At 40.3% G+C, this 27,006-nt stretch overlaps 1 protein-coding gene and 1 long non-coding RNA gene across 2 annotated transcripts in view; one reads left to right on the forward strand and one right to left on the reverse strand.

The window, feature by feature from the left end:
* The window catches only part of LOC138975522 (uncharacterized), a 148,604-nt gene that overhangs the window by 92,282 nt on the left and 29,316 nt on the right, over positions 1–27,006 (reverse strand). The gene's annotated exons all lie outside the window — the stretch shown is intronic.
* The window catches only part of LOC138975515 (uncharacterized), a 27,009-nt gene continuing 8,126 nt past the window's right edge, over positions 8,124–27,006 (forward strand). Inside the window, exons 1-9 of the mRNA XM_070348216.1 lie at positions 8,124–8,360; positions 9,014–9,122; positions 9,470–9,532; positions 10,163–10,383; positions 13,499–13,585; positions 18,832–18,915; positions 19,487–19,579; positions 20,196–20,315; positions 24,781–24,930. Of these exons, the coding sequence (XP_070204317.1) occupies positions 9,032–9,122; positions 9,470–9,532; positions 10,163–10,383; positions 13,499–13,585; positions 18,832–18,915; positions 19,487–19,579; positions 20,196–20,315; positions 24,781–24,930 (909 nt within the window). The 5' untranslated portion in view covers positions 8,124–8,360; positions 9,014–9,031. The remainder of the gene's footprint in view (positions 8,361–9,013; positions 9,123–9,469; positions 9,533–10,162; positions 10,384–13,498; positions 13,586–18,831; positions 18,916–19,486; positions 19,580–20,195; positions 20,316–24,780; positions 24,931–27,006) is intronic.

The raw sequence follows: 27,006 nt of genomic DNA on the forward strand, positions 1-27,006 counted from the left end.
GAATGAGAACCTTACAGTAATTATGTGTCGAGTCACAGATCTGCCCCAGGCAATTGTACGAACAAAAATAGCATTCTTCACTCGAGTACATGTCAGCTCTTGACAGTCTAGCTGATTTCCTGGCAGAGTGGGATTTTTTGGGCTGAATTTGTTTCGTACGTTTTAACGCTGGCGTCACCAGTTACGCACTCAATTCAACTGCGAAGTCCTGATTTGCGCCGAAAGCAGCCAAGCTATTGGCATTTGGTTTAATAGGAAAGATGTTTGACTCACCTGAGAACAATCAGTGAGTCTTGGTAGTGAGCAGTGTCCGTCTGTTTGGGAGGGTAGTCGTTCACTCCGTCCGTCCGTCCGTCCGCGAACAAAAAACTTAACGTTGTGGTTATGTGGGATGTTGTCAAAGCTGGAACGTTGAAACTGTTCACTCTTCTAGGGTTTGATGATCTCCAGACATGACTCGAGTCTGATTGACCCTCGACTGAGCTTACAGCGGGGTCATATTCGCGCGGGTCATACACATTTAACATTACAGTTTTCTGGGATGTTCTTGAAGCTAAAGCTTTAAAACTTTGCACACTTCTAGGGTTTAATAACCTCCCAATATGACCCAAGGCTGGACGACCCTTGTCAAATTTCAGGTGTCACAAGAGGGTCGTGTTCGGGTCATAAAATGGAACATTTTTAATTTCGTGAACGTTCTTTGAAACCAGAGCTTTGAGACTTTACACACTTCTAGGGCTGGATGACCTTTCAGCGGGGTCGAATTGGGATTACACAATGAAAAATGAGCACATTTCTTACACGCTTGTGAAAGTAGAGCTTTGAAACTTCACACACGCCAGAGTTTGATGACCTCCCAGCATGACCCGAGTCTGGTTTCCCCTGGTCGAATTTCAGGGTCACAGTTGGGTTGAATGCGGGTCATAAAACGGAAAGTAATAGGTTTCTAGAACCTTTTTGAAAATGGAGCTTTGAACCTTTACACACTTTTAGGGTTGGATGACCTTCAGATGTGACAGAAGTCTGGTTGACCCTCGTATTTATGACGATATCAATCCGAACGAAATTAATTCATCAACCGCGTTCGAGGTACCAAATACACCGCGGCCTAATTTACCAATTAGAATATATATAACCCCAAAAGCATGTGAATAAGAAGGAAGCAACAAGAGGGTGTTGAGGTATTCACAAAGAAAATCCTTTGTGGGTCCATTATCTTTCACGAGAAGGGATGCAATGCACCTTTAAGGTTGACAACAGAGCCAAGCTGCGTATTTATGACGATATCTTCTTCTTCTCTCTTCTTCGTTCACGATGGGCTCAAACGCCCACGTTTACTCATGTTTTTACACGAGTGGATTTTAACCTGTATGATCGTTTTTACCCCGCCATTCAGGCAGCCATACGCCGATTCGGGGAAAGCATGCTGGGTATTTTCGTGTTCCTATAGCTCACCGAACTCTGACATGGATTACAGGATCTTTTCCGTGCGCACTTGGTCTTTTGTTTGCGTGTACACACGAAGGGGGATAAGGCACCAGCATGTCTGCACATACATTGACTTCGGAGATCGGAAAAACCTTAACCCATCAGGCAGTCGCGGCCGGGATTTGAATTCACGATCTTCCCATTGGGAGGCCGATGTCTTATCCACTACGTCACTACGTATACGCCCGCCCTATGACGATATCAATCCGGACGTATTGTATTCCTGCACCGCTATTCGGGATATCAAATAGACCGCGACTTATTGTGCGACCGACCAAACAGCAAGCGACAACACGGTATTGCGCTGTTTAAAAATAAATCCTTTGTAGTTCCGTTTTGTGGCCTTTTCATTTTGTCTTGAGTGTGCTTGAAACACGAAACATTTCAAAAGGTTCGCTTGTGGTAACCTGCAAAATTTGTCTATATGCTGTCGAAACTGAAAACGCTGTCAATCATTTACACTGAAACACTGGCAAGCTAAGGCAAATTGCAAACGTATTAACTGCAAACGTGCGCATGCATGCATGCATGCGAGCACGCACACACACATGTACACATACACATACGCACACAAGCACACCCAAACGCACACACACACTAATACACAAACACACATACACACGCACACACACATACGCACACACACACACATACACACACACACATACACATACACACACATATATACACACACACACACACACACACATTACACACACACACACACACACACACACACACATTGTACAAGTAATGATTTTCAAGGGTTCAAACGCCGACAATGTTTAAAAAATGTTTTTTATTAATTTTATTAATTTTATTCATCATTATTTTCTATCAAGCACTTCATGGGTGGGTGTTAATCACAAGAGGGGAACAAAACTCGCTAATAATCTTGGAGGTTGTTGCAAAGGCACGGGGCTTCTCATATTTCATTTTTGACACCATTGCGCATAGACCTTTCCATACAAACTCGAACTTCGCGTAGAATGGCGGTTAAGAATATTCCTCAATCGCGTGAGTTTTGTATTCAGAGGAAAAGCTGTGCATATTCGGCTGAGGATTAGTTTACGCCAGGTGCAAGCTGCTAATCCCTACTAAATTCAGCCGGTTTTAGACACAAGAGTACGTTTTATATCTTCTTTTGGTTGTAAAATGCAGAGCAGCCTCTCTTCATTGGGGCAAAACGCAAAATAACGAACTAATATATCAGCTGCTGAAATCTTACATGCCTTTCATTTGTTGAAGAGATATCAAGTTTCAAGCATAAACAACATGGATTTGTGACGACGAGTTTGACAGAATGCATGATGGCAAGAACTTGAAGAAGGGACATAACCATAATCTGGGAGGTTTTTTTTAGTTGGCGTCTGACTCAGTTGTTACCCTTGGAAAACATTGCCAGTGAGAAATCTGAACATGCATCAACAAATCTAAATATACAGCGAGCACACACAAAATCGCGCGCGCGTGCACACACACGCAAACACACACACACACGCACGCACTGGTATTGAAATCACGACATTTTCGTGAACATTTTCACCGAGACTCTCTCACAACCACCTGAAGCTTCTCTTTTGCGTCATTTCATCGGCAGTCTGTGACGTCATTCCAAAGAAATTCTCAGCACAATCTTCGAAAACAACATAACAGAAGGCCAGCCATGCAAATAGAACATGTAGACCCGATAAAATCACAGGCACTCGTCACGAGGTGGGCGGGGCCTATGTCTTGGCTGTCACTTGTGATGGACGGGGGGTCTTTTCTTATGGTTTATATAACAAGGTACACGCCGTATAAACGGTTGCGTCGACTGAAAGCCGCGGGATCGGTTGCATCGACTAAAAGCCGCGGGATCAGGAAACGCGAGGTGAGTTTCTCCACAAAATTACAAATCTCTTCTTTTAATTAGTAGATGATCACATAACTTTTGTTTACACTTTGAACTTAGGTGTTGTAGCATCACATCATCGATTTTTTTTCATTGATTGCATTTCCGTGGGAATGTTGAACTGTGATTATTTACACTTTTTCAGGCGCTTTTTTGTAAATTTTGACTTTCAACCTTCACCACTAAAAATCAAGCTTTCGGACAAAGCTACAGACAATTAAAATGTAATCAATGATTATTTATTGACCATTGGGTTACATTTTATTAGCTAATAAAGTAAGAAAGGACTGATAATGCTATTATCCTTCCGCAATAAAGTTTTCGAGTTCGATTTCGAGTTCTTGTGTTGCAGACACTGGCACCGGTCTGGCACCAACATTCTCAAGTCTGCCACCACCACTCCATCGCCGGCACCACCATTCTCCATCTGACACAGCCATTTCTCACCCTGACACCGGTCTGGTACCACCATTCTCCCTCTGGCAACGGTCTGGCACCACCATTTTTACTCTGGCACCGGTCTGACACAAATATTCTCAAATCTTTCACCACCACTACAACTCTGGCACCACCATTCTCACTCTGGCACCGGTCAGACACAGCCATTTCTCACTCTGGCACCACCATTCTCACTCTGTCACCGGTCAGACACAGCCATTTCTCACTCTGGCACCACCATTCTCACTCTGGCACCGGTCAGACACAGCCATTTCTCACTCTGGCACCACCATTCTTACTCTGGCACCACCATTCTGGCACCACCATTCTCCCTCTGGTACCGGTCTGGCACCACCATTCTCACTCTGGCACCGGTTTTGTACCACCATTCTGACTCTGGCACCGGTCTGGCAACAACATTTTCAACCTGACGCTGGAACGGGTCCATCGATCCACAATTCTCACTCTGGCATCCACGCATTCACACACAGATAAACACATACATTCACACCTCTCTGGCACAACCACTCCAACTCTGGCACCGCCACACACACACACACACACACACACACAGAGAGAAATATTGACCACAGTGGGATTCGAACCCACAACTTGGGACTTGACAGTGTTGGAATACTGCGCTCTTATCCCCGCGGCCACGCTGCTCGCTTGGAATTTGGATGAAAATTAGTAAATATAAAGTTTTCAGTGAGCGAATGTTGAAACATCATTGTATACAAGAACAACTAACCTGGATCGGTGCATGCACCACAGGGCGATCATCACGTAATCCACGTTTGTTTGCGTGCGTGCTTTTGTGCATTTGTGCACGTGCTTGTTTGTTTGTGTTGGTTTATTCACTTTTTATTGTGACATCTATATATATATACGACTAGTGTCTGTCTGTCTGTCTGTCTGTCTGTCTGTTCGCGATGCACGGCCAAAGTTCTCGGTGGATCTTTTTCAAATTTGGACACCGTATTCAGCTACACCCCGGACACAACCTCATTGATGAGATATTTCAACACGTGCTCTCAGCGCGCAGCGCTGTGCGCGCTGAACCGATATTTTTGTTTTTTGTTTTTTGTTGTTGTCGGGATCCACTACCAGTAACTCTTCCTTATCTTCTCCAGTGTTTTCAGCCGCGATTATCTCCCTTCCTCCGTGTGGCGTCAATCCATATTCCCGTTACTACGTTACTATTTTTAGAAGATCCCTGCACGTTACTATTTTTAGAAGGTCTCCAGTGTTTTGCGCGTTTATCTCCTTTCCTTCGTACAATTCGGCTCTACTTCTTGCCGGCGAAGCCGGTACCCGGCGAAGCGGGTAATCATCTAGTAAACAATATAGGGCATTTCCGATATCTCACTCAAGCATATTTCTTTTCTTAAGCAGTCCAGTCACCGATCCATGTTTGTTGTTTTGGGTTTAAAAGTCCTAATGTAGTATTATAATACAGTATGCCTGTTGTTAGTTGTTTAATTTGTTGCCCCACAGTCTATGTTACATCTTCGTTCTGTTCTAAATCTGTACGCTTTTATGTGAGTTCTGTTTTATTGTCAGACTTTTTATGTGTAACTATGTGTCTATTACTTATCTTACATGTTTTTTTCATCTTTTTAAAAACAATTTTTCTAGATTATCTTATATAACTATAAGTGATCGTTGTCTATGAATTGTTGTATGTTATTTCTTACGAGAAAACTTTTTATATGTAAAATGTTAAATTTTAATGTCTAATGTAAAGCGCCATGAGACTATCATTCGGCGGTGAACAGCGCTATAAAAGAAATGTTTTATTATTATTATTATTATTGCTTCTTCCTTTTGTGACCATTCGCTGACTGAAAACTTTATAATTTTTTATTTACTAATTTTCATCCAACCTCCAAGCCAGCAGAGTGACCGCGGGGATAAGAGCGCAGGTTCGTGGGTTCAAAGCCCACAATGGGAAATATTTATGTGTGTGTGTGTGTGTGTGTGTGTGTGTGTGTGTGTGTGTGTGTGTGTGTGTGTGTGTGTGTGTGTGTGTGTGTGTGTGTGTGTGTGTGTGTGTGTGTGTGTGTGTGTGAATGCGTGTGTTACGTGCGGTGTGAATGTTTGGGAGGTTTTGCTTTTGTTTGTGGCAACACTTCAGTTTTAATCTTGTTTAATTATAATCCAATTTTTGACTTTCAACTTTACATAAGTACAGTACGCACGCACAAACACGCGTAAACTCCAGCAGGTTCGCAAACACACACACACACTCTCTCTCTCTCTCTCTCTCTCTTTCTCTCTCTCTCTCTCTCTCTCTCTCTCTCGCTCTCTCTCTCTCTCTCTCTCTCTCTCTTTCTCTCTCTCTCTCTCTCTCTTTCTCTCTCTCTTTTTCTCTCTCACACACACACTCACACACAAACACACACACACACACACACATTTGACTAAATGTTTTAACATAGAGGGGGAATCGAGACGAGGGTCGTGGTGTATGTGTGTGTGTGTGTGTGTGTGTGTGTGTGTGTGTGTCTGTCTGTGCGTGTGTGTGTGTAGAGCGATTCAGAGTAAACTACTAGACCGATCTTTATGAAATTTTACATGAGAGTTCCTGGGTATAATATCCCCAGACGTTTTTTTTTCATTTTTTCGATAAATGTCTTTTATGACGTCATATCCGGCTTTTTGTAAAAGTTGAGGCGGCACTGTCACACCTTCAATTTTCAATCAAATTGATTGAAATTTTGGCCAAGCAATCTTCGACGAAGGCCGGACTTCCGTATTGCATTTCAGCATGGAGGCTAACAAATTAATTGACTTTGGTCATTAAAAATCTGAAAATTGTAATTAAAATGTTTTTCTTGTACAACGATCCAAAATTACTTTTATTTTATTTTTCATTATGTTCTGATTCCAAAAACATATAAATATATTATATTCGGATTACAAGCTCTGAAAATTAAAAATATAAAAATTATGATTAAAATCAATTTTCCGAAATCGTTTTAAAAACTATTTCGTCTTATTCCTTGTCGGTTCCTGATTCCAAAAACATATAGATATGATATGTTTGGATTAAAAACACGCTCAGAAAGTTAAAACGAAGAGAGGCACAGTAAAGCGTGCTATGCAGCACAGCGCAACCGCTACCGCGCCAAACAGGCTCGTCACTTTCACTGCCTTTTGCACTAGCGGCGGACTACGTTCAGTTTCATTCTGTGAGTTCCACAGCTTGACTAAATGTAGTAATTTCGCCTTACGCGACTTGTTGTTTTATGCTGATAACTAGCTTGTTTTCTTGCGAAGAAGTTTCATTTTGTTTTTGGTAGTTCTTCTCTCTTGGCCTAATTAGAGTTAATTAGCTTTGAAAGACATTCAGCAAAAATGTTATACAAAAAAAAATCACAAGTGGTCCATATTAGGAGCCGGGGCGCCCAATATGGACCAGTGAAGAGACCTTCACGAATCACTGTAAAAAGCCCTCGTTTTAGGCGGCCAATTCACTCTAAATTTGCCGCCTAAAACAGACTCATTTCTGTTCACAGCCAAAGCTTTTATCACACAAAAATTGCTATATAGCTGACAGCTAAAACTGTATTTGTTACATTTTAGCAGTGTTGACCCCGAGTTTCTAATGCAAACAAAAAATAATAGCAAAATCTCAAAGTATGTGTGAGTCCCCTAATATGGACCACCTTCAACAAATCGAAGAAAATAATTGCTAAAGGCTATTTTTTATTAATTCATTAAGAAGCTTGCCGGAAATAACCTATAACTATCCCTCGAGATTTAAAAAAAATATAACAAATAGTCTTTTTTTTGTGTGGAAGTTGATAATTTCACTTATTTTCACTCTGTTTTTGATAAGCTTCTTTAGTTTCCTAGTGTGCTTCAAATAATGCTCTCATCAACACGAAACAGATAAATCTAAAGCATATTTTAATTGGTCTGACTTGCACACTAAGTTGTATCATGTTATTTTGAAGTATAGGGGGCTCTTTACAGTGATAAGTGTTGAGGCCGCTTCACTGGTCCATATAAGGCGCCCATGCTCCTAATATGGACCATTAGTGATTTTTTTTCTGTATTTAATTTTTGCTGAATGTCTATCAAAGATATTTCACTCTAATTAGGCCTAACGGTTAACCTAAGAGAGAAGGACTACCAAACACAAAATGAAACTTCTTCGCAAGAAAACAAGCTAGTTATTAGCATGAAACAAAAAGTGGTCCATATTTGATAGCTCAGAAAAAAATCGGGGGCCAGTTGTCCGGGGGGCAATTGTCCTCCCTCGGTAGGGGCAATTGTCCGGTGGGCAGTTGCAGGGCAATGAATTATTATCCTGCTACCAACGGCAACAGTGATGACTACACGAGTGTGGGTCAAGGTTACCAAGACTGACTTCTCCTGACATCAGTGACGCTAAAACCAAATGACGCAATCCTAATGATTCCATGGAACACACTTTGGCGAAATCCATTCTCAAGCAATTCTTTGTTTGACTTTTTTTTCTTCTCGAAGGTGAACTGTTTCGTTGCAAAAGAATATTGAAGCTCTTCAACTGGTAAGTTATTAACACACACACACAAACACACACACACACACACACCTAAACACACACACACACAGTCCCCCTCCCCCCCCCACACACATACACTCACACACACGAATACACATTAGTGACCTCTCCATTTTACTCTCCCAAACACACACACACACGCACACGTACGAACTGTCTATCTCACTATCTCTCACACACAAACTCACACACGAACTCACATTCAAACACACACACACACACACGCACACACACACGCACGCACGGAGGAAAAATGTAAAATTACTTAAAACAGCTTCTTTCAGAATGACATCAATTCGATGGAGAGAAAAGCATGCACGTGTGTATGTGTGTGCGTGTGTCAATTTTCATATGAGCTCGCGCACACATAGGCCTACATCGTTTCGATAGGGAGAGAAGTGTGTGTGTGTCTGAGTGTGTGAGTGTGTATGTCTGTGTTTGTGTCCGTGTATGTGCTCACCCTGTCATCCGTGTGTCATAGAATTAAAAAGTGAATTTGGAGAGAGAGAGAGAGAGAGAGAGAGAGAAAGGAAGAGTTGCAAGACTTTTTTTTCAGAGAAAGTAAGAGTGCTAGTGGCAACACTCATTTTTTCCCGATAACAATTCACATTTCAATCAAGCCTTGTATTTTGTTCCAGGGCAAATCTGAAAGCAACATGACTTCACTCGCACGTCCCTGCCACGAACGGACGTCTTTCCTACGTGTGATGCTGTTTTGCATTATAAACCTGCGCTTCACAGTTTCTGGTGGTTGCCTAACGTGTTTTTTTTTAATTCTCAGTTTTTGTTTTGTTTTTGTTTTCTGATAATCTGATCAAAGAGTCGTTTTATGGATGTTAAATTTCATAAAGACAGAATTGTCTGTCTGAAAAAAAGGACTGTCTTTGCAGTGAGTTGCAAAGCACATTGTCTTCATCATCGTTGTCATCATCGTCGTCATCATCGTCGTCATCATCGTCGTCATCTTCGTCGTCATAGTTGTCATCCTCATTACTATCATCATCGTCGTCGTCGTCGTCATCCTCATTACCATCGTCGTCGTCGTCACCATCATCCGACGTTTGATCTATTGTAAATTTCTTTCTTTTTTTCAGATGACGGCTGCGGTCTTGTATCACCAGTAAGATCAGTCACTGTTCCTGAAAGAACGCCTGCTGGTAAATGCATGTTATTGTACATAGCGTAAAACGCAAATATTAGTTTCAACAGCATTTTATTCAGATACAAGTTTACATAGCCATTCAATTTTCGAACAAAAAATAAATCGTTCAATCAACAAAAACGTTTGCTATCTTATATATCTGAATCTGATAAAACAACGCTTCACGTAAATATTAAATTAATGTATGGAAAGCGTGTTTTTTTCATTTCTCGTGTGCAACTCCTTTTAGGCGAAGATTAAACCTACTTCTGCCACATGTATTTTCGTGAAATTTGTCACAACTTTATCATTACTTTCTCCGTCTAAAACAGCGATGCTTGAGTTTCAGACAATTGCTTTAAAAAGCTTACCTCTTTGGAGTGAAATGTTGTGACGATGTAATTGCTTTAACCCTTGAAATTCGTATACGGCTAATTCGAGTAACTTGAAATCTCATGGCCAGTTCTTCCAGACAAAAATGAGTGAAGAATATTATAAGATGTTTGGTGGCTTGTCGACAGACCAGCTTTTTTGTTGGTCCGAGGGGGGCATAATTATCGTCTTCGGTTTCATCTTTATCGACCAAGTTCGATACATATCAAAATGTATTAATATCGCTTGACGCGACTTGTTTAATCTTTCACAGGGACAGAGCTTATAGAGCTCAAATGGAATGATGCCAGTATCACGCTGGAGTGGAGTTTCGTGGTCGTGGTCAAGAACCACTCGCAGAAACTCAAAGAGTACTTTGAGAGTGCCCTGACCTTCGTTCCGGCTCGTAACGGCAACCCTTGCAAATGTCGAAGCAATTCCTCCTGCATCTTGAAACTGACCAACGCCATCGACGCTGAAGCCATCGGACCTTTGGTGTGTTCATTTACTATTTCATGATAACCTTTACCTTGCTTTGGGGGTCGTGGACGAGGATGCGTTGACCATTTTTCACATTTTCGCATTTTTTTCTGAAGTTATCGAGAATGGCAACCTTAGCTATGTATGCTATACAGGGCAATGTAAGCCCTATCTTTGGACACCAGTTTGGTTGACCTTGCTTCAAGGTCAAGGTCGCAAGGGTCCTTTAATGTTGGATTGTATACATATTTTGAAGTGACCTTGACCCTGAACTATGGAAGATAACTGTTTCAAACTTAAAAATTATGTGGGGCACATGTTATGCTTTCATCATGAGACACATTTGGTCACATATGATCAAGGTCAAGGTCACTTTGACCCTTATGAAATGTGACCAAAATAAGGTAGTGAACCACTAAAAGTGACCATATCTCATGGTAGAAAGAGCCAATAAGCACCATTGTACTTCCTATGTCTTGAATTAACAGCTTTGTGTTGCATGACCTTGGATGACCTTGACCTTGGGTCAAGGTCACATGTATTTTGGTAGGAAAAATGTGTAAAGCAGTTCTTAGTGTATGATGTCATTGCTAGGTTTAGTTATTTGACCTTGACCCTGAAGGTCAAGGTCATGTAAAGGTCAAGGTCAAGCATGTGAGTCGTATGGGCTTTGCCCTTCTTGTTTTTACTTCCAGTAAAAATCTCGTACGCGAAAATGGGATGCGGGCGAAGGAATAATGCCAATAAGTGATCTCGCGCAAACGAATGTCGCGCTACCCTCCTTCCACCCCTTCCACCACCAAGACTAACAGGGGACAAGGGAGTAAAAATTTCGTACACCTGGCATGGGAAGTTAAATTGCTCGTGTTGGGGTGAAGTAATTTATTCGTTATTTATTCGTCAGGGGAGTAACATTTTTATACGAAATGTTTACTCGGAACTCACCTGTCTTGGGGAGTAATTTTCTCGTGGAATGGGGGAGTGTTTTTTTCGTAAAGGGAGTCACTTTTTTGTACGAAATGTTTACTCCGGAGTAAAAATCTCGTGGGAGTAAATTTCTCGTGTTACACCGGGACCCCAACACTTCATGTTTAGAGGATCCATGGATCGCCCCTCTCAACGAAGTTTTAGAGGGGCCTAAGACTCCGGGGCTGCGGTGCACGACGCTCAAAGTGGGAGCTACCCAATGGGAGTTCTCCCCAAGTCGGTCCGCTCCCTCCCAGTGGGCAGCACGACGCTTGTTTCTTTGGGTTGGTTATCGAATGAGATTTCGTCGTGCACTTCACCCCAGGGGCCCAGTGTAAGCCTACTTATGACACATTGTGATCACGCATAGGTTCATACCAAGTGTCTTTTTTCATTGGAACATTCCAGAAGGACATTCCAACCTTTGCCGGACGCAGATACATCTGCATAGGCTTCAGCCTCCTTTCTGGTGTCGTTCCCACATGAAATTAGCTTTAGTACTTGCACTATAGACTTAGCTGATGACTACAGTTTGAATAGAGTATCTACAGTACGCATTATAAGGCCCCCCCCAAAAAATAGGTCTGTTTACGGTAACCCGACCGACCCTATTTTTTTCGCGCGACCCTAGACTTTTTTTGGGCATTTGGGGAAAAAAAACACACAAAAAAAACCAACAATAACGTAAAAATATGGTTTTTTGGGAAAAAAAAAAAAATCCCGACCTACCGACCCTATTTTTTTGGCCTATGTTACTGTAAACAGACCTTTTTTTTGGGCCTAATGGAAATTTACTGCGACCCAAGACCCGCTCTTTTTAGGTTTAGTGCGTCCTGGGACCCTCTCCATGAATTTCGAGTACCTGTACCTGAGTACCTGTTTTCGGCTTTTAGTGTGTATAGGACGCAGGGACGCACAGTTTGGGGAGCCCTGTAAAGACTCAAGAGTATCAATCAATCAATATGAGGCTTATATCGCGCGTATTCCGTGGGTACAGTTCTAAGCGCAGGGTTTTTTATTTTTTTTTATTTTTTATTTTATGCAATTTATATCGCGCACATATTCAAGGCGCAGGGATTTATTTATGCCGTGTGAGATGGAATTTTTTTTACACAATACATCACGCATTCACATCGGCCAGCAGATCGCAGCCATTTCGGCGCATATCCTACTTTTCACGGCCTATTATCCCAAGTCACACGGGTATTTTGGTGGACATTTTTATCTATGCCTATACAATTTTGCCAGGAAAGACCCTTTTGTCAATCGTGGGATCTTTAACGTGCACACCCCAATGTAGTGTACACGAAGGGACCTCGGTTTTTCGTCTCATCCGAAAGACTAATGCGGTCATCCTTCCCCTATTGTTTGGCTAAGTCTACTTCAGAAAGCTTTGACGCTGAATGTTGGGGTAAAAAGACATCACAAAGTCTTCACGAAGTTAACTTGAGGCTCAATAAAGGACAGCCTTAAAAGGGTGCCCTCTTGGCGAGAAGTTTTGAAAGCACAGCTCTTGCCCTGAACACGCTTCTGTTCATTATCTCAGATTGGAACTTGCTTTTACATGTGTTAACAAATCAATGTCATCAATTTTCCTGTCTCTTTTTTCTTCCTTTTTTAAAATGTGTTTTGTTACTGTAATTAAGACGAAAGATTGATTGTAAGGTGCTTAGAACTATTTTAGGATTTGCGCCATATGATGTAACCGAGTGCCGTAACACTACGATCACCTCGGGAGGCGAAGTGCAATCAAACAGGATTGAAAATGTTAGGGCTAATTTCTTAGCCCTATAAAAACTGTTATGCAAACCCGAAGGTTTCCATGAACATACAGACAATCGGAAACCACCAGACCCCATCACAAACAGAATTCCACAATCCACCGGTGTTGACTTAAAGGCCAACAACTCGGGTGCTGTTAAAGGAGCGGTAGCCTCCCCTGTCACATAAATACCCTTATTATCATTATTAATTTATAAACAAGGTCCCCACTCTGCACAGACAGTAGTCGGGATGTTGATTTGGGGTATTTGTCCAAATGGAGGGATGGTCTCATCCCATGTAAAAGCATGGCTTGATCTGAGATGGTGAGTGGAATTGTTTTCACGGGGAAGGACTGTAGCGGCTTCAAAGAAACGTGAATGGTGTGTTTTCTGATTGTCAGGCGAACCCGGACGACAAGCCGGAAGAAGTCCTGAGCAGTGCTGTGCACTTCGTCTGCATTGATGTGAATGCTCATAGCAGCAGATCGGTGAGTCTTTTACCGTCCTGGTCCTGATGTATCAACCAACATTAAAAAAAAAATTAAAAAAAATAAACATTAAATAAAAAAATATTTATTAAAATAACTACCCCCAAAATATTTAATTTATTAAAATATACCCCCCAAAATATTTAATTTTAAAAAAATTAAAAAAATCAAGGAATGTAACAAAACTCGGGAGGGAGGTGGGGTGGATAGGGGGGCATTTTAAAGAGAATGTAATGCAGAAAATGTTTTAGTCCTGATTTTCTTTGCCAACATATTTCTCTTAAATTAAAAGTAGTTCAAATTCATACTTAAACAAGAGGCGAAGCCTTCAAGGCTCACGTAAGAAATCGACAAACAGTAACACAAACTCAATCACTCCGTCACACATACACACACACACACACACACACACACACACACACACACACACACACACACACACAAATAAATAAATAAATAAATGCACCAAATATACTTCCATTAGAGAAAAATTCATATCAAGCATAGCCTATTCAGGCCAATACACTCTTCCCAGCCAAATATTACAAATACCCAAACTACAAACCCAGCTAGCACAGTTTGTTTACGAATGTTTCAAAAAACGGTGATGTTTGCTTTTACTACAGTTTCTTTGTTAATTAATTACGTGCCTTATAAACTGTGTGTTTCATGGCAATAAAGATTATTCTATTCTATTCTATTCTATTCTATTCTATTCTATTCACACACAGTAAGCATAGGTGAAACTGTGCAAGAAAGCGAGACCCTGGATCTGCCAATTAGTCTCGGCCCGCTCACAATAACAATGACCGAGACTTTCAGTAATTCCTTTGCGTGACGTCTAACCCTCTTACGTCATAATGTGACGTCTTCAAATAGTTTCTATCACACACGTGAAACACTTTTGACCGAGACGTAATCTTCTTATGCGAGCTTTATCCATAGACTCGGAAATGTTAAAGTTTCTATCACACACACACGGACGCACGCACGCACGCACGCACGCACAGACAGACAAAGTTACGATCGCATAGGCTACATAGTCACCTGGCTGGCTATAGTGGAAAGGTTACTTTTGGTGGTCACATTAGATATTATGTTTTTTGGAAAGTTCGTTTTATTTGCAGCCACAGTTCGGTAAACAACAAATGGCTAAACCCAACCACCTAAGAATGAGAAGCGTTTTTGTAACATGACCCATATTCTGCAAAAATGCAGCCATGACGCAGGGGGTAGGTTACAAAAAACCGTCATGTACCGCTTGACTGCATACGGATATAAGCAAATTATACCTTAAACGAAAGCTAAAGATTTTTGCCATCAGACAGCAAGTAAAATGCCTAATTCGTATACACAGTTTTATTTTTAACAACATCTGTATAACATGCGGACGACAAAACAGGAAATGCCATTTTCTCAATCGATATGTATAGCTAACTGAACGCCTGGTTGAAACCGCAATCAAAAACATCTTGAAAATTGTTTATTCTCACAGCTAGAATTATTTTACATCAACAATTGTTAATTTACCGAGGAAAACAACAGTCACATAAGATAAATAATGGATAATTTTGAATCAACTCCGAAAACCGAACCGGGTCGAAGCAAAAAAGAGTTTACACATACACAGGCTTGAAAAAGGATAATTTGGTTCAATCTGTTAGATTTTTACCCATAACGTTAAAGATCAGCTTAATATAAAAGGAAAGTGATCATTGTAAAAGGATTTTGCTATCGCAAAATAATTCAACTTCCGGTTTTACCACATGGCGTCCATAATATTATCAATTTATTACATAGCGTGCATTTGTCAGAAATTATACTAAATGTTAGAAGCGATCTTAAAGTGAAAGTAACGTTTAATAAAAGTATGCGCATTTATTTATTGATTGATATATGACTAAAATAATGGACATGTAATTTAAACGTACAAAACGACATTTTGTACACTACCTCTCTAAAAAAAACGCGACTATGACCGACCGATATGTATGTGTAAATTAGGTCATTGTTAGTGATGAAAACGGGTTTTCTTTAAAAGATAACACGCAAACTGTGAAGTTCAAGCCCATAAATGATTTTAGTACGACTTCTTCAAAACAGGTCTGTTTTTCACTCCACCAGTTTCAGTTTTAATAAAATATATGTATAGCTCTCATTTTAAAAAAAAACTTATCTGCAATTCACTTAACCAAATACACAATGAACCCAGAAGGTATTAGAGTGAGACACTTTACAGTGAAATATGTTATGATTCCCCTTATTTCAAAATATATGCATTTTAATTGGCAGACACGATTCACGTCGTTGGTACGTGTCCTCTGGTGAGGCAACCGTTAGCATTTTTGTCGTAAAAATTGACATTTTTAAACATAAATCATGGACAAAAAACTAATTCTACAAAAAGTGCAGGTTTTCTTGGTATAGTCAGTTAAAGCATCTTAAAATTCAAGAAATTGTGCAATTACGTGTATGTATTTGAAATGGCAGAAAATATTGAATGAAAGTGATTTTTGACTGATTGAAACCCTACCCCCACTAACAAAATGTGCCCTGAGATTAGGGGTGTTAGTTGAAGATGAATGAATAATGGCTATGGTTTTCCCCTAAAGTATTCAAAACCTAAACATATACATAGGCAAGATGTTCTACATTAACACAATTAACTTTTTAAACATATACATATGCTTAGTACACGATACTTCCGGTTTTTCTACCGGATGACTTATACATTTAGGGGGTAAACACCTTATCGTAGAAAAAGCTTTATTTTCAAAAAGTGCAAGTAATTATTAAAAATCATACATAATATTTATATATTGGAGTTAATTTTCCTTCGAAAGTCATTTGTTTCAAGTGGCAGACAATGTCAGTTGGAGAGTTACATGTACGTAAAGTGTATAACTGTTGTCTGTGATTAGTGCATTGTGTACACATTGGCACCATTTGATCCTAAATGCTAAACGATGTCGTGATCACAGTTTTAGGATAATTTACATCGCATCGATTACTAAATTGATGGTAGAATTTCACTGATAAATTCTATTTCCGGTAGCGTCAGTGCCGTTATCTGAGATAGTAACGTTTTACATGGTTTCACGTTCAGTGGTGAACGTAACGTGTGGTTTAACAAAATTACTTGCACATACAATAGTGAAGTCTGTCTGTGTGTCTTTGTTTGTGTGTTTGTCTATGTCTGTCTGTGTGTTCGTCTGTTTGTCTCTCCCTCTGTCTGTCTATCTCTTTCTCTCTGTGTCTTTGTCTGTCTGTCTGTGTGTCTCTCTCACTCACTCTCTCTCTCTCTCTCTCTCTCTCTCTCTCTCTCTCTCTCTCTCTCTCTCTCTCTCTCTCTCTCTCTCTCTCTCTCTCTCTCTCTCTCTCTGCGAGGTAGGTGCACTTAAAGAGAAAGCAATACAGAAAGAAATGCATTTCTCTACCAAGAATGAAGTTTGTCTGTCTGTGTGTTTGTGTGCGTGTTTTTTTGGTTGCGTAAGTGTTTCTCTATAAGCATCTCTGCGTCTTTGTTTGCGTACATAAGTGCGTGCGTGCATGTGTGGGGGTTTCTGTGTCGGTTTGTCTCACTGTGTGTATGTCTGTCATTTTGTCGGTATGTTTGTGTATGTCTTTCTGTGTGTGTGTGTGTGTGTGTACGTGTGTGTGTGTGTGTGTGTGTGTGTGTGTGTGTGTGTATGTGTGTGTGTGTGTGTGTGTGTGTGTGTGTGTGTGTGTGCGTGCGTGCGTACATGCGTGCGTGCGTGCGCGCGCGCGCGTGTGTGTGTGTGTGTGTATGAGTGCGTGAGTGTGTGTGTGTGTGTGTGTGTGTGTGTGATTGCAATTATTCCTCCTTTTTACATTTAGTCAAGTTTTGACTAAATGTTTTAACGTAGAGCGGGGAATCGAGACGAGGGTCGTGGTGTATGTGCGTGTGTGTGTCTGTGTGTGTGTGTGTGTGTGTAGAGCGATTTAGACTAAACTACTGGACCGATCTTTATGAAATTTGACATGAGAGTTCCTGGGTATGATATCCCCAGACGTTTTTTCCAGTTTTTTGATAAATGTATTTGATGACGTCATATCCGGCTTTTCGTGAAAGTTGAGGCGGCACTGTCACGCTCTCATTTTTCAACCAAATTGGTTGAAATTTTGGTCAAGTAAATTTTTGACAAAGCCCAGACTTCGGTATTGTATTTCAGTTTGGTGGCTTAAAAATTAATTGATGACTTTGGTCATTAAAAATCTGAAAATTGTAAAAAAAAATATTTTTGTTTATAAAACGATCCAAATTTACGTTCATCGTATTGTCCATCATTTTCTGATTCCAAAAACATATAAATATGTTATATTTGGATTAAAAACAAGCTTTGAAAATTAAATATATAAAAATTATTATCAAAATTAAATTTTCGAAATCAATTTAAAAACACTTTCATCTTATTCCTTGTCGGTTCCTGATTCCAAAAACATATAGATATGATATGTTTGGATTAAAAACACGCTCAGAAAGTTAAAACGAAGAGAGGTACAGAAAAGCGTGCTATCCTTCTCAGCGCAACTACTACCCCGCTCTTCTTGTCAATTTCACAAAAACAAACAGATAATGACGTCATTTTAAGTGGCACAAACGTGTACATGAATGCCTTCCCTTTCGAATGATTTACAGTTATATAATTTCTGTCAAGCGGTTTAAGTTTTATGTCCGTTTTATGAACCCAACCCTCAAAACAAGAATAGTAACGCCAAAGAAGGAAAACATACACACAAACCAACGTTTTTCTCACCGGTGGTTTGGAATATTGCCCCAAAACTTTCGATTTAGTGTTGTGGTGTTAAAATCTATCAGAAAAAAGTGTTTGCTAACGTGACGCCAAAAAGTAACCAAAACGGTCCTTAGCCGACTGACTATTACGTGAGCCAAAAAATCGATTGAAACATTGGATGATTCTCATTACTTAACAATATTTGTTTTACTGCTTGGGCACGGCACCTTGTTTTACTTCTTAATTTGTGTACGCCGTTGTGTGTGTAAGTGTGTGTGTGTGTGTGTGTGTGTGTGTGTGTGTGTGTGTGTTGTGTGTGTGTTTGAGTGTGTTGTGTGTGTGTTTGAGTGTGTTGTGTGGGTGTGTGTGGGTGCGTGTGTGTGTGTGTGTGTGTGTGTGTGTGTGTGTAAGTGTGTCTGTGCGTGCAAGCGTACTAGACGATACATCAGCGATGTGTTTAACGTGCAATTCCAATTTGATTGTTCACAGTCTATAACAGGGCTGCTCATTACCTCAACGAACGAGTACAGCCCTAACTTTGACCCTTTGCTTCGAGACATCAAAGTACCAGAGGTGAGCTATGATATTATTTGCAAAGGGTTGCCAGTGATTTTTGCAGATAATAGCATGATATATGTGTGATTGAAAAAGGATGCAGATATATGCAGGCGCACTCACGCACAACAACGTATGCAGGAACACAAACGCAGACATGCGAACAGACGCTCATATACCCATACGTATACACAAACGCACCGTAACACACACACACACACACACACACACACACGCACACGCGAGCGCACACACAGACACACACAAACACACACACACACACGCTCTCACGCACGCACGCAATCACACGCACACTCACCGGCACAAACACACATACACACACACATACACACGCACACACGCACGCACGCACGCAAACACACGCACACACCAGCACAAACACACACACACACACACACACACACACACACACACACACACACACACACTAAACCAAGCACTCAGCATAACAAACCTCTTTCATGTAATTGTTCAAAAAGAAAACGGATCACCGTTTTCTGTTCTCGTAGCAGTATCGTAACCACTGTGCGACAGCTGAGCATCTTCTCTTTTTCGTTTCGGATGGCAGACTACAAGGCGCGACACAACGATAATCCTTCTGGATAAATTCGTCACGGACAATGATTATGGATTCGGCGGTCACATTAAAAATTTCTCTCTTGTAAGTATGTTTTGTGAATCCCGCACAGCCGACATACGTTCAGCTGTCTTTTTTTGTAAGCAGATAATAGATAATAGAGTCTTGACACAGATCAGTGTGTAAAACAATCGTTCCCCGAATAACATTCATTTAATGAATTAGCATAGTTTTGGACCACTTTCGAGCTAAATATTGCAGGTGTGCCTACATTTCAGCACGATAAATGTGCCTTAAACTTTTTAAGGTCCAATTCGCCAACAACACAAACTCTCCAAAAATAGCTCCTCAGATAGTACAACTTTTTTTCAACTACAAATTAATTCATCGATCAGTCAATCAACCAACTACTCTATGTATATGTCTGTATGTCTATCTCTCGATCTATTTGTCCACCAAACAACCGAGCACCTTCTCATTTATTGTGTGTGATCCTTCAAGAAATGCAACTCCTTGACCATTAAGTTTGAGAACCGATTATTGCATTTACGAACAATCAGTCTCCGGAAAGTTTGATAACTTGCAATTTTTGACATTTCTCGTGGTTTAAACATGGGTTTTATTCTGTAAAATGCAGAGTGTTATGCATGTAAAACAATGTCACGTGGTACTCCACAATAAGCTGTGTATTCTCTGTCAGGAAACGTCGACTGATTTCATTGGCCTAAAGAACAGGACGATTGTACTCATGAAAGAGTTTGACTTCGACGAACAATTGAAACAAAGGAAGACGTCGCTATTATTCAGGCTGAAAGCTACGGTGAGTTAGGCGTCATATTGTGTCTATGTGTGTTAGTGACACTTCTCTTTGTTTTGGTTTTACGGATTGCATCAAACCTTTCCTTCCTTTTACTTCTTTGGTGTTGTGGTGGTTGTGTTACCGACAATTCTATTACTGTAACTGAAGTGGGCTCTTGCGAGGCTGTTGTGTTCCGGCTTTGTCATACATTTCAGGGATGGCCAAATCTCAGAAATTTACCTCCCAGCCGGGCCAGTAGCCGCAAGAAAGTCGCTAGTCCGCCAGCATTTTCCATACCACACACATACATTATGACACAGTGATATTGTATGATTGACTGTCAGGTTTATTTTTACACGCAAAAAAGCGTTGATACGATCAACATCTTGGCTGTGGACAACGATGAAGGCACGTTTCATGATATTGAGGATTGCAGTTTCCCCCTCACACACAATATTCCAAAATAATAAATAGTCAAACAGGGACCAAAAAACAGTTTGCACCAAGAGTTCAACTTTTTATCTATCCAAAACAGTAAAAAAAATTATATGAACATTCGTATTTCCAAGATGATTGGCGTTCCAAGACGCTATATCCTAAAACCCCCAAAACATGCTTTTACAACTTTAGTGCATAATAACTGCCCAAAGGTGCAGTTTAAAGCAACCATTGATAATAATTTTTAACATACTCCTTGAACACATTAAGAAAAATGGTTAACTTGCAAATAAAGGGACAGCATTGATCAGAACAATGGTAAGATAAAGGACGCTACTTATATTTTGTACATTTTTTATCTTTATCGTTTCCTGTAGACCTCAGAAGTTATAGCCAGCTTAAGAAATCATTCTAAAATCGAAAAACAAACATATATACATTTTGTACGCAGAGTAGATTGATATTTGACACAGTCACACAGACATACGTGGGCTATAGGGCAACCCTACCCCCTAAATTTGAAAACGGGGTCAATTTCTTAACTGCATGTATTCAGCAAAACAATCCATAAAAAAAAAAAAATCACAAATAATGAACTTATGACTTTAGAAAAGCATTCAAAAATGCATATATACAACGCTTTTTCTTTGTTCCCAATTCAAGGGGGTGTGCTATTCTCAGGTAACACTGTGAACGCTCAAATGAGACTTGATCACATGTCAAAAAAAGTAATCCCCCCTGTTGTTCATGGTTGGTTGGTGGGATTTTTTTTATCTGAGCCATTGGCAAGCATGAAATGTCATCAACATTAGGAAAGACATAGTATCTCTCATTGTCTTTTGCGCGCAAACACTTCACACAGATCTCCTCTCGATCTGGCCCATCGGGGAAATGGGTTGACTTGGGGATGATCACCGCCCTGTATCTCTCCACCTTTCCATCCATGCTGACAAAGTCAGCGGTCACAAAGTCCCCAACTTGAATGTCTCTTTGTGGGACAAAGAACCTGGTTTTCACGACTGGCACCACATGGTTGGCTGACCACGCGGCATCCAGTGGCGTGTTGTGGGTAGACGTCCATTGGACATAAATTGGGAAGGACGTCGCTGGATCATCTGGTTTGCATACTTTGTTCATGTACAACATTTAGTCAAGCTGTCGAACTAACAGAATGAAACTGAACTCACTGCATTTTTACAGCAACAGCGTATACTCGTAGCATCGTCAGTTCACCGCTCGATGCAAAGGCAGTGACATTGACAAGAAGAGCGGGGTAGTAGTTGCGCTGAGAAGGATCGATAGCACGCTTTTCTATCTCTATTCTTTTTAACTTTCTGAGCGTGTTTTTAATCCAAACATATCACATCTATATGTTTTTGGAATCAGGAACCCACAAGGAATAAGATGAAATTGTTTTTAAATCGATTTCGGAAATTTTGTTTTAATAATAATTTTTATATTTTTAATTTTCAGAGCTTGTTTTTAATCCGAATATAACATATTTATATGTTTTTGGAATCAGAAAATGATGAAGAATAAGATGAATGTAAATTTGTATCGTTTTAAAAACAATTTTTTTTTTTTTTACAATTTTCAGGTTTTCAATGACCAAAGTTATCAATTAATTTTTAAGCCACCAAATTGAAATGCAATACCGAAGTCCGACCTTCGTCAGAGATTGCTTGGCCAAAATTTCAATCAATTTGATTGAAAAATGAGGGTGTGACACTGCCGCCTCAACTTTCACGAAAAGCCGGATATGACGTCATCAAAGGTATTTATCGAAAAAAATAAAAAAAATATCCGGGGATATCATTCCCAGGAACTCTCATGTCAAATGTCATAAAGATCGGTCCAGTAGTTTGGTCTGAATCGCTCTACACACACACACACACATACACACGCACAGACAGACACACACACATACACCACGACCCTCGTCTCGATTCCCCCTCTACGTTAAAACATTATTTTAGTCAAAACTTGACTAAATGTAAAAATAAAAAATAAAAAATAAAAAAATGGGATAGCGGCGAAACGGGATTGCGCCAAAATGGGATGCGATAGTAAGATGACGCTTGGCTTGTGAAATGTCGCCAAAATGGGACGGCGGCAAAACGGGATTGCACGTAAATGGGATATTGCGCGAATTATAAACGAAGGAGTAGACCCTAAGTTTCTCGTACGAGATGTTTACTGGGAGTAAATATTTGGGGAGTAAAAATTTAGTTCCTTGTGGAGTTCTTTTTTCGTACAAGATTTTTACTGGAAGTTTACTCCGGAGTCAATTTTTCGTGGAGTAAAAATTTCGTGTTACACCGGTTCATGACCGTTGTGGTAACGAGCGCACATTGCTGTCTCCATATTGTGTTCCTACGAATCGAAAGTATGATCGCCAAGCCCTTCTGTCATTGAAGGCAACGTTCGATATTTGCGTCTGTCAGCGTCGCCAACGTTCGACAGATTGTACTACTGTTACTCACAAACTTTCAATTTACACAATGAAATGCCAATAACATGCAAACACAACAATGGGAGACGAAGGGAAAACCTACTAGCGATTGAAATTATGCAAACGAACTCACAAATCCCTCACTTTCCGAATGCAAATGCTGCAAATCCGTATGCGCGCGTCGCTGTGCCGAACGTTGGGTTGCCGAACGTTGCTGACAGACGCAACAAAACTTGATCAAAAGGCACTAAAAACGATTAAATGTTTTACTTACTGGGTATCGCATTCCTCTTTTTCTTCCTGCAGACGATATGAAGCGGTTGAAACGTCGTTTCCGATGAAAGGCTCGGTTATTTCCGTTAAAAACGAAGTTTGCCGAACGTGTGATTCCGTCTACAGACACCGGTCGGATCACAACAAAAATGTTCATTCTTTGCGATTTTGTGATACTGTTGATGATACACCTGCTTTCCAGTGAAGAACATCAATAAAATGATGTTCACAAGCAAGAATAACAGACAAAAGCACGCGATGTGTAAAATTAGGCTTTGCTTTGCAAACAAAGCACGTGTTTTTTTTACTGACAGACACTTTCGGTGGCGATTGAAAATTTTTCCAGAAACGGTTTTATGCTCCCATTTGATATTTTTTCCCTATTTTATCTAGTCAGAGACTAACCTTGTGTATTAATTGAATTAATAACCCCATTATCATATGTTTTGTGTGATATTTCGTGTCTGCTTGAATCACACTTTGAGATGGGGTCATGTGACAGAAGGAAATGGTGTCTGTCAGGATTCACACGTTCGCTTCGAAAAACTCGCTCAAATAATTGCTCAAACACAAACATTTTAGCTTTTATTTATTTTTTTGTATTGCAAATACCATACTTACTCATGCCAAGCAGAAAAAATGATGAAAATCAACACAGTAAGCAAGTAATTTCAAGGCAAAGTTTACACACATCAAAGAGTCTGATTACCGTGAAACCTGCCAAATAGTCTTTCCCAGCTGGCATCTTGTCTAGCATTTGATTTGGTACTATTTGTCGCGCAAGTTGGACTCAAATTGTGAGCAATCTACATTTGATGTCCCGTTTGAGCAATGTTGTTCCACTTTAAAAAAAATAAAAAAAATAAAAAAATAAAAACACACACGTTCTTTCTATCTTTCTGTGTTAATTCTTGGAAATCTTTTACAAAAGTAGAATCCACCATGGTACCATCGTCTCCCCATCAAACTGCAGCCACTCGCCAGTGTTCTTTAAATGATCGACACGCCAACATTGAACACTTTTTTTTTAAAGGAACTGGCCTACACATACAAGATTAATAAACATATCCACTGTACAGAATTGAATTATGTACAATTTAGGCTGAAGTGGGCTTCATATTTTACCCTCGTAGAACAGCACTTATTATTATTGATTGTATTATTGTATTGAATATGTTTTTATCCGTCATATCCACTCTATTATTTTCTGACTTCTGTGCATTGCATGACAAGTTGTAAAATTGGCCGAAGAAAACATCTGAAGAAAAAAAAAATTGTCGACACGCTGCTGAATAAGACATGGTCTGTCTGTCTCTGTGACAGGATTCAGAAGGAAGGGCCGGTGCGGGATATATGATCTTGAATCTAACCGATAGTGACACCCATCCTCCTTACTATTCCTCCTTCGGGTGCAAGAGGCTGATACCTTGCGGAGATGTCATTTACACCGCGAGTGTCTACAATAAGGGGACGGTAATATACGGACTGTTGGAAAGGGTGTTTTGACTCACCTGAGTAATCAGGAGAGTCTTAGTAATGAGCAGTGTTGGGCGTCCGTCCGGCCCCCCGCCAACCGTAGACATGTGTGTGTGTGTGTGTGTGTGTGTGTGTGTGTGTGTGTGTGTGTGTGTGTGTGTCTGTGTGTGTGTGTGTGTGTGTGCGCGTGTGTGTGTGTGTGTGTGTGTGTGTGTGTGTGTGTGTGTGTGTGTGTTGAGGGACAGAGAAAGAGAGAGTCTAAAAATTGTGCGACCCTTTGAGAGCGCCAAAAAACACACATCTGCATAAGGCAAAACGAACCGACACACACACTGACGCAGACTCTCTGTGTCTTTGTGTATATCTGTCTGTCTGTTTCTGTACCTCTCTGTCACTCTCTGTCTCGGTCTCTGTCTCTCTTTCTCTCTCTATCTCTCTCTCTCTCTATTTTCTCTCTCACGACCCCACCTCTCTCTCTCTCTCTCTCTCTCTCTCTCTCTCTCTCTCTCTCTCTCTCTCTCTCTCTCTCTCTCTCTCTCTCTCTCTCTCTCTCTCTCTCTCTCTCTCATGAGTTAGCACTTGAGATAATTGAGAATGGAAGACATGGTGCCACATTTACTGATGATTATTTGGAATTGTTTATTCTTTTGCTTGCTGATGATTTATTGTTGTTATCAGAGACTGTTGTGGGTCTACAGACTCAGTTAAATAATTTACGCAGGGCAGTGTCCTCTCTTCATTTAAAGGTAAACATGAGTAAAAGTAACATTATTGTGTTTAGAAAAGGTGGATATTTGAGTGCAAGGGAAAGATGGACATATGGGGTTGATATTTTACCTGTTGTAAACGTGTATAAGTATTTAGGAATATTGTTTTCAACTCGACTCAGTTTCACTGCTGCCTGTAGCGATCTCTCAAGCCGGGCCAAAAATGCTCTGATGTGTATTATACAAAGATTATCTGTGCTTAATAATAATAGTTTGAATGTTTTTTTGAAGTTGTTTGATTCCCAAGTACAACCAATAGTACAGTATGGTGCTGAGATATGGGGATTGGATAAAGCTGCTCTGCAGTGTGAAAAAGTCCATTTATTTGCATTGAAGAAGTTCTTAGGAGTTCGTATGCGAACACCTAATGACCTGGTATATGGCGAGACAAACAGATATCCGATATATTTGAATTCTATTTTAAGATGCTTTAGCTATTGGATGAAATTGTTAAAGATGGAGGCGCACAGACTTCCTCGTAAATCATATGATATGTTGTATAAAATGGATGAGAGTGGTAAAAAGAACTGGGCCTCAAGTGTCCGTTGTAAATTGTATGAGTACGGTTTTGGTTTTGTGTGGTTGAATCAGGGCGTTGTTAATGAAAAATAGTTTTTGCGTGTTTTTAGGGAAAGGTTGGTCGATTGCAGATGGCAAGAGTGGGATTATCATATTCAAAATAGTGATAGATTTGCTGTTTATCGGACATTTTGTACTGTACATGACATTAAACCCTACCTTTTGTTGAATGTGGATAGACATCTAAAGTTTATTATGACTAGGTTTCGAATCGGTATTTCAGAAATAAATGTGCATGCTAACCGATATAAACAGCATGATGCCGATCAGTTGATGTGTCCCCTTTGTAAAGTAAAGCAAGAAGATGAAGTCCATTTTGTTTTGTGTTGTCCATACTTAAACAGATTAAGAGAAAAATTTATCCCATTTAAATATTGTAACAAGAGGCGAAGCCATCAAGGCTCACGTAAGAAATCGACAAACAGTAACACAAACTCAATCACACACACACACACACGCACACACACACACACACACACACACACACACACACACACACACACACACACACACACACACACACACACACACACACAGAAAGAGCATAGGTGAAACTGTGCAAGAAAGCGAGACACTAGATCTAGATCTGTCTGTCTGCATGTAGCCTACTTACAAGGACACGACTGCCAACTAGTCTCGGCGCGCTCAAAATAATAATGACCGAGACTGTCAGTACTTCCTTCGCGTGACGTCTAACCCTCTTACGTCATAATGTGACGTCAATGTA

This window comes from Littorina saxatilis, linkage group LG9 (assembly GCF_037325665.1).
Source record: "Littorina saxatilis isolate snail1 linkage group LG9, US_GU_Lsax_2.0, whole genome shotgun sequence".
Classification (NCBI taxonomy): domain Eukaryota; kingdom Metazoa; phylum Mollusca; class Gastropoda; order Littorinimorpha; family Littorinidae; genus Littorina; species Littorina saxatilis.